Source organism: Nannospalax galili, unplaced genomic scaffold, assembly GCF_000622305.1.
Source record: "Nannospalax galili isolate Female #2095 unplaced genomic scaffold, S.galili_v1.0 scaffold346, whole genome shotgun sequence".
NCBI lineage: Eukaryota > Metazoa > Chordata > Mammalia > Rodentia > Spalacidae > Nannospalax > Nannospalax galili.
This window is the reverse complement of record NW_008357637.1, coordinates 3,000,848-3,013,040: the sequence shown is the minus strand read 5'-3', so window position 1 is coordinate 3,013,040 and position 12,193 is coordinate 3,000,848. Positions and strand designations below refer to the sequence as shown.

General features: G+C 37.4%; 1 protein-coding gene across 3 annotated transcripts in view; it reads right to left on the bottom strand.

Moving 5' to 3' along the window:
• Map3k20 (mitogen-activated protein kinase kinase kinase 20) overlaps positions 1 to 12,193 on the bottom strand; it is a 172,132-nt gene that overhangs the window by 87,543 nt on the left and 72,396 nt on the right. For all 3 annotated transcript variants that reach the window (XM_008855275.2, XM_008855276.3, XM_017794913.2), the window contains exon 3: positions 6,156 to 6,243. In XM_008855275.2, coding sequence (XP_008853497.1) covers positions 6,156 to 6,243 — 88 coding nt within the window. The remainder of the gene's footprint in view (positions 1 to 6,155; positions 6,244 to 12,193) is intronic.

Sequence of the window (12,193 nt, the reverse complement as noted above, 5' to 3'; positions counted from 1 at the left end):
AAATCATCTGGACCTCATCTTTTCTTTATAGAAATATTTTTAATTGCTAATTAAGTTTTTCTTGCAGATATATTCTGATTTTTCCTCAGGTCAGTTTTGCCATTTTATTTTGTCTTTTTGAGACTAGATCTCATGTAGTCTAGTCTAAACTCAAACTTGTTATGTATCGGAAGCTGGTCTTGAACCCCTGAGCCTTCCTGCCTCCACCTCCAAATACTGATATTATTACAAATGTGAAGTCATCAAGTCAGATTCTTGAGTCATTTTTGATACTGTATATCTTATTGGGAATTTTTACTGCATGTAGACTATGCAGATTGTTAACACAGCTGGTCACACTACTCCCCTGTGGTCTTCTGAATCTTCCTTAGGAGTCACAGCACTGCCTTCGACTCCACTCTTGGCTTTGCCAATGTACATTTTCTCTTTTTTTGGTCAATTTGAATATTCGTCAATTTTATTCATCTCTTTAGCTGTTGTTTTTTCCTGTAGCCCAGCTGTCCTGGAACCTGCTATGTAGACCAAGCTGGCCTCCATCTCATAGAGATCTGCCTGATTCCACATTCCAAATGCTGGGATTAAAGGTGTGTGCCACTACGCCTGGCTTCCAAATGTTCTCTCTTTTCCTTTTCAATGGTTTGCTTTGGTTCTGCTTTGTTCTGCTTTTTATTATTTCCTCAAAAGCATAAGTTACAAAAGTTTAGACTTTTGTTCTTTTATGATATAGGTGCTGGAAACTAGAGATTTCCCTCTAATTGTTGCTTCATCTGCATTCTATAATTTTGGTATGCTTCCATTTCATTTTCTTTCAGTTCTTAGAAAATATCCATTGTACAGTATCAATTTTTTTGAGACTCCTTACATAGGCTAGGCTAGAAGAAAGATCTTAAGGGATGGGAAATGTAAAGTACAAGTGATATGAAGGGAAAAAGAGGAATAATAGGGACAGAGGTTTAAGAGAAATGGAAGGACAGGGCCAAAGAGGGGGTTGGGGGAAGGATAACTAACTCTAAGGATGTTTGAAAAAGCCATATGGAAACTTATTATTTTATAAGCTTCGTGAGTGTGTGTGTGTGTGTGTGTGTGTGTGTGTGTAACTGGAGTTACTCTACACAAGGGATCATGCTCATCACAGAAGCAAAGGTTGCCAAATAAAAAGCCTCATGCCAGGTGTGGGATACCTCCCCTTGAGTTGTTGGTCAGAGGTGTCCCAGAGACCCCCCCCAAACAATACAGGCTATTACTACTGCTCTTGGTTGCTAACCAGAACTAGATGGTTAGACCCTACTGCTGAAGATATCACACTCATTGGTCATAGGACATAGAGAATTCAAGTTGGTACTGATCAGGAAGCTTCCTCCCTGCTGGCTAGCTATTATAGTACCAGAAGGTGCTATGCAGGCTGCTGGGCGGGAAACATTATCAACAGTTTTACCCAGCTGTAAACCTATGAACAGCAATAATGACCAGCATAGAAAGATATGCCCATGGCATGAATGTTATCAGAGTAATAGACTGCTTTCAGATTGGATTTAAGGCCTGCTCTGCAGGAGGAAACACATGCCTAGTACTGAATCTGGCCAAGAACTCACAGTTGAAGAGCTGACAGGCCCCAGAGGTGAACATACAACTATTATTTTGTAAATGGACATAGTATTAAACTGTCTTCTGAATTTGTATCTCTCTACTCATAGGTTAGTGCAACTCTCAGACTTCATCAGAGAAATTTCTCTGTATAGTGGATCACTGTACAGAGAATGTGCACTGTACAGAGAATGTACAATGTAAAAGCTTACAACTAGTCAAAGTACAGAAAACAAGTGACTGTGGGATGCTCAGACACAAATGGGATGTCTATATCACATCTCTTCCCCAAAGTTCAGGGGCCATCACAGTATAGGGGCAGAAAGACTGAAAAAGCAAGAGGTCAGGGAGGATGGGAGCAAAACTGTCTTCTGGACAAGACAAAACCATTGCACTTAGCAACTCACAGTAGCTGCGGTGGCCTGTACAAGCCCAAGCCCCAAGCTGCCAACATTATAGCATGGAGTGGGAAGGAGTTCATGAGCCCCCACCCTAACTGAGGAGCTATGAACAGTTGATGGCTTCTGGGGGAGGGCGAGTCAGATTTCTTCATGGGTGTGGTGTGGTAGGTAGACCACACTGCAGAGGATGGTCCCACACCCAGAAGTACGCAACACAAATTGGAGTCAATGGATTACCAAATTTAAAAAGAGGACATGAAGTTAAGGGGTAGGGAAGTGGGGGTGGATTTAGGAAGAGTTAAGGGGAGCAGTTGGGGATGAATATGATCAAAATATATTGTATGAAATCTTCAAAAAATTAATAAAAATATTTATTTAAAATATACCTAGTTGAGGCTCTATTGGTTGAGTGTTTGTTTTCATATTTTCCTTTAATTCTTTAAACATAGTTTTCTTTAGTCTTGAAAGGACTTTCTATTAGTATCTAGGGACACTAAAAGACTATTCCTTTTTGAAAATTTTATTTTAATTTTGTGTGTGTGTGTGTGTGTGTGTGTGTGCATGAATGCAGGTGCCTGTGTAGATAAGGTGACAGATTCCCTAGAATGGGAGTTATAGGCAGTTATAAGCTGCTGGACATGGGTGCTGGGGACTGAGTTGGGGTCCTCTAGAAGAACAGTAAGCACTGAACAGTGGAGTCATCTCTCCAAACACTATTTCTATTGCTACCTTTGCTTCTGAAATGTAAGTTACACATCTCTGTTTCTTTATATGCCTTATTTTCTTAAATAAGATACTTTAGGTAATGTACTATAGTAACTCTGGATTCTGTCTTTATTCTCTGAACATTGTTCTTGATTTTGTTTGTTTACTAACTTCTTGAGCTAAATTTATTAAATCTGTCTCCCCTGTAGTATATCCTCAGTGATGTCTACTCAGTTTTTAATACCACTTTTAGAAGCCCAGCATTTTAGGGCCTGTCCTCTGTCTAGATAAATGATTAGCCAATGATAAGATAGAAATTATGCTCAAGTACCCTGGGCTACTAGACCTGCATATAATCAGTGAGAGCACATTCAAGGTTTAGGCAGTTTTTAGGTCTGTCTTGACTTTTACTTTCATTAAAAAATGTGTGTGGATGTTAGGGACCTCTCCATTCTGTTACACATATGTGTGACTTCAGCCATGAGCATACTTAGCCCTATAACAACTATTAGTTCAGACTGTTGGTCAAGCTATTGTTTATCTCTGCTCTTCTGTGACCAAGAATACCACTTCCACCGATAAAGCTGCTGAGTGTGGGCATTTCCCATTGTTCCAGATCTTGTGAATACCCTTCAGCTGTGACAACAAAGCTGCCAATCCTCATGGCCACCCCTCTATGCTGACTGAGCTGGAGTGAAAGGTAGGGACAAAGAATGAGCACAACCCCAGAAGAACACTCTGATTCCCATTATTGTCAAAATCCATCAGTTTGTCAGAGATAGATACTTCCCACATTGCTGTACATCTTTGGCTATTTTCCAGAGAGCTAAAAATTTTGTCCACATCAGATATATATGTGCTTTTTCGAGAGAACTTCTAATTTATCCACTGAACTTCTGCTGAACTTTTAATTCATCTACTGCAGGAAGTCCCTTTCAGAAAATTTCCCCTTTTTATTAAAGACCAATTTTAAGAAAAGTTGAGCCTAATTTTGGGAAGCTGAGAACTCTCTTCAAGCTTTAATGATTTATAATAATTATCATCATAATGATAATGTCTAAGAGTTTTAGTCTTTTAAATCTCTTCTATCTGTAAAAACAGGTAGAAAAAATACACTAAAACTAAAATTGATTTGTGCAATTAACTGATTATCACAAGAAATCATCCCTTTGTAAAATAAAAATACTCATAACAAACATTCATTCTCAGGCTAGGCAGAGTATCCTGAAATCACAGCACTTGGGAGGCAAAGGCAGGAAGATGATGCACATAAATTATTCCAGCCAGCCATGGTGAAATAGTAGATCTTCTCTCAAAACAAAACAAAATGTTAATTTAGTCTTAGTGGATAAGATTCATATTTTCTGTTTTTGTATAGTTTTCATTTTAACATTAAGCTTATAGAAGAGCTACCAGCCAGATGACATAACATTATAATGACAGTCTTAGATGAAGGAATAGATACAACAACTTAATTTTACAACTAAATGGCTTTAGTTAATGTAACAATAAGAGCATTAGTAGCTAAAATACCATCTATGCTGCAATTATGCTCCTTTCTATAAATAAAAATATCTATGGTGACATACAATTCATGTATTTATGCCAAGATAGTTACCAAAACAGTATGTGAGGGGAGAGTTTTTCATGCCCTTTAAGAATAACAGTATACACCAAATATAAAGTATGGTTCATCCCCATCACTAAAAAATCATTTCCTTCTTCCAGCAACCTCAAGGTACAAGAAAGTGCCATTTCTAAATATTTTTTTATTTATTTTTTTATGTGCATGAGTGTTTTGCCTGCATGTATGTAAGTGCGCATATGTCATGCAGTGCACAGAGAGGCCAGAAGAGCTGCATCAGATGCCCTGGAACTGGAGTTAAGAGACAATTGTTAGCTACCATGTGGGTGCTGGGAACCAAACCTGGGTCCTCTGTAAGAGCAGCCAGTGCTCTTAACCACTAAGCCATCTATCCAGCTCTAAGAAATTGCTATTTCTAATCTCATTAGTAAACCAAAATAACATCTAGATATGAATATCAACTACAAACAAGGATCAGAAAACTGGATTCACATCTATAAAGTAAACATAACTAGTAAAAAGTAAATACAATGCACTTGGTGAAAAGAAGCCACATGGCATCAGTCAGAGAAAGGTTTAACTTGAAATCACAAACCTGATACCAAAGGTCAGGTGTGGTTCAACCCTAACAGAAGAATGCATTCTGGGGTACATTATAGGATATACAAGCTCAAGATAAACAGTATCACACATCCCATTTCAGTATAGATGAAAGATTGCAAACTGGGGGTACAAATTCCTCTACCTAAGAGGAAAGTAGAAATGCCACTTGAAAGCAAAGCATGTTAAACTAGCTGCCACCAGAAGATAGAAGTAACAGCAACCCCTGCCTAATGAACTGAGAACCAGCCAGCTAGCAGCCTTCCAGAACCTGGCTTGCAGATAGGAGAAGCTATGAGAGAAATCAGTGTGAGAAATGTATACCACTCTGGTTTGCTGCCAGCAGGTGACCATGTGAAGAAGGTGCTTAACTTTCAGTTTCAGTTTCTTATAAAATAGAAATCATTTTATCCACCTTGCAGGATTTTTAAAGCATTAGGTAAAATAATTTATGAGAAAGAACCTTATACAGTTCTCTCTATTGAAGGTGTTTCGTTGTTTTTCTCTAAAGGCCCAAATTTGTAGCATTACATTGCAAGAAAATAGGGTCAACCTCTCAAGGTTTTCTTACTTGAGTTAAAGAACTGCTGTGATAAAGAACCTGACCTAAGTTATTTACTGTAAAATCAAACACTACAGTTATGATAGATCTAATTATGCTTACTGGATTGTACAAATATAAGCATTAAATATTAAAATATGCCTTTCTGTATTTTCATGTGGTAAAATTTTCCCTGTTCTCATTTTCAGAAAGGGTATTTCCATCAGTTAAAAATCCCTATTCAAAATTATGTGATAATTTAACTCAAGGTCATTATTAGCACAGATGACCAAACCTGAAAAATACTGTCTTCATGTCAGAGACCTTAAAGAAAGAAGGCTCTACTGGGATTAAAATGCCTTGCAAGAATTGTAACATGAACAGCTCAAGAAATCTTAATTTATAAAAGGTCACAGAGTTACAAAAAACATCTCTCATTTCAACTAATTAAATGAAATTTTAGCTAAACAGCACCTTTAGATATTGGTATTGCAGCTGCAAGTGCATTTAAATAGCATTTACACAGTTATAATTAGCACAATTAAACATGGGTAGAAGTGGAAACACCATTCTTAATTATATTGATATAATCAGTTTTATTAATGCTTTATGGCAACAAAAGTGACATCTGACAGTAGCACACAGTTCACGGCTGAACCTGATATTAAGCATTTTAGCGTATTATGGAATCTAAAGCCAGGTAATTGGGAAAGAAAGAAGTCAGATAATGAGTTCCTACCTGTGACGATGCCATAGTTGGGAGGTTCAAGAATTACTCCATAAAACTGGATGATGTTTCTGTGACTGAGGACACTGAGTATTTCTGCCTGGACAAAAACCAAATACAAAACTGCATGAGATTTCACATTGATAACAGTCTTAGTAAATATGATTCATAGTCAATATTCTTTCACTTACATTTATAAAGATATATGCATACTGATGTTGATAAAACTGTCTTTAGCAGCATGCTCAAGTTAAAATTTTCTATTGAGCCGGGCATGGTGGTGCACACCTGTAGTCTCAGCACTTGTGAGGCAGAGGCAGGCGAATCTCTGTGAGTTCAAGGCCGGCCTGGTCTACATAGTTGAGTTCCAGGACAGCTGGGGCTACAGGGAGACCCTGCTTCAAAAAGACCCAAAAAACCAATTTTTTTTTTCTATTGAACAGCCATGAAAATTTAAAAAGGAAATGTTCAAGTTGAAATGGCAACAAAAGAGGTAGCTACTAATCGGGCCATGCGGCTGACAGTGGAGAATGACAGAAGAGGGTAGAGAGCATATCCATCTTTGGTAAGAGCTCTTTCCTAGTAGACAAATATAGGTTTTCTGCTAATATGTCTTTGGGGACGTTGCAGCAAGCTTGAACTATTGTCTACTCAATGAGTCAAAATTAACTTAGAGGTATTCAAGTACTAATGGAATAGATTCATTTATAGCCTATTATTTATATTATACCCATTTATAGTGTTTCTCCAATGAGTCATTTGAGATATATTATTATTCTATTAAGAAAGCATAAAAGGTGAACTCTTGACCTTAGTTGAAGAGCTAACAGGAGGCCATATTGGTACACTTTGAAAAACATTAGTACTAAAAAACCACTTCTGAGAGTGACATGGCAAAAATAAGTTCCATTTATTAAACTTAATTTTTAAAATGAAAAAAGCCAGTGTATATTTGCTAATAGACAATAAAAGCATACTGTCTACATAAATCACATATATTAAAGTCATTGCTTTCATGGAGACAAAATATGGCTAATGAAAAAAGCCAGTGTATATTTGCTAATAGACAATAAAAGCGTGCTGTCTACATAAATCATATATATAAAAGTCTTATTGTTTTCATGGAGACAAAATATGGCTAATCAAAAAATTTAAATAGGGGCTGGAGAGATGGTTCAGCAGTTAAGAGTACTGGCTGCTCTTGCAGAGGACCTGGGTTTGATTTTTAGCACCCACATGGTGGCTAACAATGATCTGTATGTACAGTTCCAGGGGTCTGATACCCTCTTCTGGTCTCCATAAGCATTGTATGCAAGTGGTGCACTTACATACATGCAGGCAAAGTACTCATACACAAAAAATAAAAATAAATAAAAATTTAAAAAATTAAATGTAATGAAGTATAAGTTAAATATAGGAAAGGTTTACTATTTTAGGTATAAGACATATTACTGGCAATAAAAGGTAGATTTTTAATTCTACAGCTGAAGAGATGAAGAAGAACGTCAATGGTGTGGTCAGAAGGAGCTCCCTCTTTGGGAATCTGCACACTATGAATTAGTGATATATAGTATTTTGCTATATTTTTCCAGAGTAAGAGTTGAGATTTCATTAAAAACATACTCTGGGACTAGAGAGATGGCTCAGCACTTAAGAGCACTGACTGCTCTTGCAGAGGACCTGGGTTTGATTTCAGCACCCACATGGTGGCTATGAACCGTCCTTAACTCCAGTACCAGGGGAATTAGAAGTCTTCTGACCTCTGCGGCATTGCATGACATGGGTGCACTCACATTCATGCAGACAATACACTGATATACATAAAATAAAAATAATTAATAAAATATTTTTTAAAAAACACACTCTGTGACTAGTAACTAGGTAGAAAATAGAGGCTTGAGGGTTGGCATGGGGTTAATATGGACTTGAAAGAAAGGGAAATTATCTTGATTAGATGAGACACTTATCAAAGTTGATTTGACAATGTTTTTCTATTCAGTAAAATAGGTGTTGAAAGCCTTCACTGCTTAACCAAATGATTCCTTAACACACATTAAGTGCCTTCTGTGTGCAGAGGCCCTGTGTTCACCAAGCAACCTCCTCAAAGTTCAGCTCCCTGAATTAGTCAAAACAACTACTCATCTCTGTGGCAATTCTGATTCTCATTAGGAAATAATAAAAGAACTCTGTTACAAAAGAGTGCATGGGAAGTTTGGAAATATCCTACTTTTAAAGTGACAGATCAGCTCTGTGAGCACAGCATTGGGACTCCTTATGAGTAAAGCACTAGAGCAAATGTTTGTACCAGCACCTGTCAAGCCGGGAAAGGAGCATCTTTTGGTATACTCTTTGGGGTATGTGAGTTCTGTGAGCATCAAAACATCTTGTTATCAATAAAGAATAAACATGGGACTACTGTGAATCCTTTATATCTCCCTTATACATTAATATCCTTATACATCAGCAGGACAGGCCATTTCAGTGCTTCACCTGGTTCTCAATTTACACCTAAGACATTGCCAAGTGATACCTTGAGACAGGAATTGTCTTTTTAGGATTTGGTAAACATGTTTAATAGCTCACTGGCAAGCAAATGCAAATGCAAGAAATAACCAGTGTAATATATTCTAGTGCTTTAGTTTAATTTTTTCATGATGAAGACACAATCATTCTTTTGAAGAATAATTGACAAGTAAAAGAAACTTCTGGAATAAGACTCTAGGCTCTTGTTTAAAAATTAAGAATCTGATTCAGCAACATGAAAACAACACAGTGTAGGAGTGCTGTACTAGTTACACGGAGATAGACTAATAACAAACAGGCAGTCTGAGTAAATAAAGGTCAAGTGATAGGAGGTCATTAGCAATTGAAACAAGTACCAATAGAAGCAGTGGGTTGAGTACTGGAACCCTGTAGCAGCATCTGACAGTGAGGCACCTGCTTGCAACAGCTGGTAATGAAACTACTCCAGTAAATGTGCAATAAATGTGTTTTCATTAAATTGTTGCTTTTCTATTGTTTTCCAGAGTTGGATTCTGGGATAGTCAGCAAGGACTGTTTTAAAATTAAGTTCATTGTTAAAAAGAAATATTATGAAGGATGAAACAATGGTCCATCAAGCCAAAAATTATAACTTTTTACACTATTAAACTAACACAAGCCATTTTCATTAAATATAATTGATGAAAACTTTTAATTTTAATTGTATTGATTTTGTAATTTTATTTTTATTTAATTTAAAAGTTGATTTTGAGCTTACAAGTACATAAAAGCTGTAAGGAATTACTTCTTAGTTTCATCTTTGTGTACTCTTAAGTTACACTGAAATACTAATTTTAATCAATAATTGAAATACAGAAGACTCAATTTTTCTATATGAAGGACTCGACACCTTACTTTGCAAAACACTTGTTGGGACTCAAATAGACACTTGTGCCTAGTGTTCATAATTGTCCACAATACCCCAAAATGGAAAAGAACCCACATGTTCACCCACTGACAGGTGGATAAACAAAAACAAAAAAACATAGAAATACAATGCAGTATTGTTTCAACCAAAAAATAAGTCAAATTCTAACACATGTTCTAAAGTCACCTTTCTTTAAAGGAAAATTTACATGGATGAAACTTGAAAAACACTATGTGAGATAAGCCAGACACAAAGAAACAAATATTGCCAGTTCCACTTGTCTGAAATGCCTTGAACAGGTACATTCAGAAATGAAGTAGGCAGAGAAGAGGCTAAGAGGCACTGGGAAGGGGAGGGAATGGGAAACTTTGCTTCATGATTACTGTTTGTCAGGGTGAAAGAATTTTTTGAAAACATTACAGATGATGGTGAGAGATGGAAAAAACTGAATATAATTAAAGTCATTGAATCTGACACTCAAATATAGTTAAAATGGCAAATTTTATGCTGTGTAGCTATTTTACTACAATAAAAAAGTTTAAAGAATTCTATTCCAGAGTCTTGTTGAAATGAATTATCAGTATGTATATTCAGTAATCATCCTGACGTCATAACAAGGCACTGTCTACATGTCCTTGGAGAAGAGAAATAAGTAACTTTCAAGGTTGACGATTTAGTGAAGTGTTTGGACAGATTGCCACAATTTTAATGCAAGCTCTAAGATACTCCAATCTGACATATCAATGGAATAGCCAAAAGTCTGTCCATAAAAATGTCTGATAGGAACTGCTGTAACAAAAATGCCTGCAGTGAAAAAATGGGTTTGCTCTTACTGTTTCCAGCTGAGGCCAGTTCCTTCTGCCCTTCTCTCTCTCTCTCTCCTTCCTTTCATCTTTCTTACTGTTTTGTTTTAAGGAGACAGGAAGAGTTTGAGAGAAGGGCACTATGTAGCCCAGGCTAGCCTCAAACTGCCAAGCCTTTTAACTCTAAGTGGTAAGACTACAGTTGTGATACCATACCCAACTCCTCCTCTCACTTTCTTTCTCCCTTCCTCTTCACCTCCTCTCTCATGCTTGTCCATGTGCATGTGTGAAGGCCAGAAGACAACCTTGAATGTCATTCCTCAGGTGCCATGTACCTTGTTTTTTGAGACAAGGTCTCTCATTGGCCTGAGACTCAACAAGTAGCCAGTTAACCTGAGGACCCTTCTAGCACTGGGACTAAAAAGTGCACACCAGCACACCCAGTTCTTTATGCAGACTCTAGGGATCAAATTAAGGTTCTCATGCTTACAAGGCAAGTACTTTACTGACTGAGCCTTCTTCCCCAGCCCACCATCTTTCTTTAAAGGAAAATTTACAGAGGAATTTTAGTTTGCTAATAAATCTGTAGAAGAGATCCTTATTTTGCTGTTTATGTTTTTGTCTATTTATTTTTTTTCTCTAGCCTTCCCACATGTTTCTGTGTCATTAGCTGTTTGTGGTGTTTCCTGAAGTCAGCTAGCACACAGGTTCCAAATGACTGCTTCATTCAGAAATATTAAGAAAAGTTGAATATTTTAATTCTCTTCCTTTAGCCAAGTATGGCAGTGCAAGCCTTTAATCCCAGCACTCAAAGGCAGAGCATCAATAATATCTGAAAGATGAATAAACAAGCAGTATTTGATGATGATAACATTCAGTGTTGTGATGGCTAGTGTTGACTGATAACTTGACAGAATCTAAAATTCCCTGGGAGACAGGGCTCTGGGCATACCTATCAGGAGTTACCTTGATTACAGAAGACCTGTGGGTGGCACCATTCCCGGCCTATGATCCTGGACTGTATAAATGAGAAAGGGAACTGAGCAGCAGATGGAATTCGGTGCTCTTTTTCTGACAGTGGATACAGCTGCTCTAGGCCCCTGACTATCCTGCCTATGATGTACTGTACTTTGAACTGTGAACCAAAATAAACCCCTTCTCCCTTGTTTTTGTCAGAATATGTTAATTACAGCAACAGAAAAAGAAACTAAAACAAGCATGTTTGTGTTTATATAATCCTTACAGAAAGTCTAGTTGTAATCTTCATTGTCAACTGACTTCAGAATCTCCCAGGAGACCCACCTCTGAGTATATTTGTAAGAGTGTTTACAGAGGGGTTTAACGGAAGTGAAAGACACACCCTGAAGGTGGGCAACACCAGTTCATAGGCTGTGGTTCCGGACTACATAAAAGGACAAAGAACGATGAGCAGCAGCATCTGCTTTACTCTCCTTCCTGAGTGCAGGTGCAATATGATCAACTGCCGTAAGCTTCTGCCTCTGCGCCTTCCCTGCCATGATGGCCTGTACCCTCAAACTCTGAGCCACAGTGAACCCTTCCTTCCTTATATGTTTTTTGTGAGTTTTTTTTTTTTGTCCCAGCAACAAGAAAAGTAACTAATACACTGTTAGGAAGCATTTAAACAGTATGGCAAAAACAGTAAAATGCCGGAGGGTATAAACTTTGTGTCAGTATCCATTCTCTTCTTTCACCTAAATTACCTACTTAGAAGGGTAACTTGGGCTAGATTTCATAAGAATGGCAGTCTACCACCTATCTAACCACAGTAGAGGACACATTTGAAATTTATGTTCACCAGCTTACTGTTGGTGAGCCAG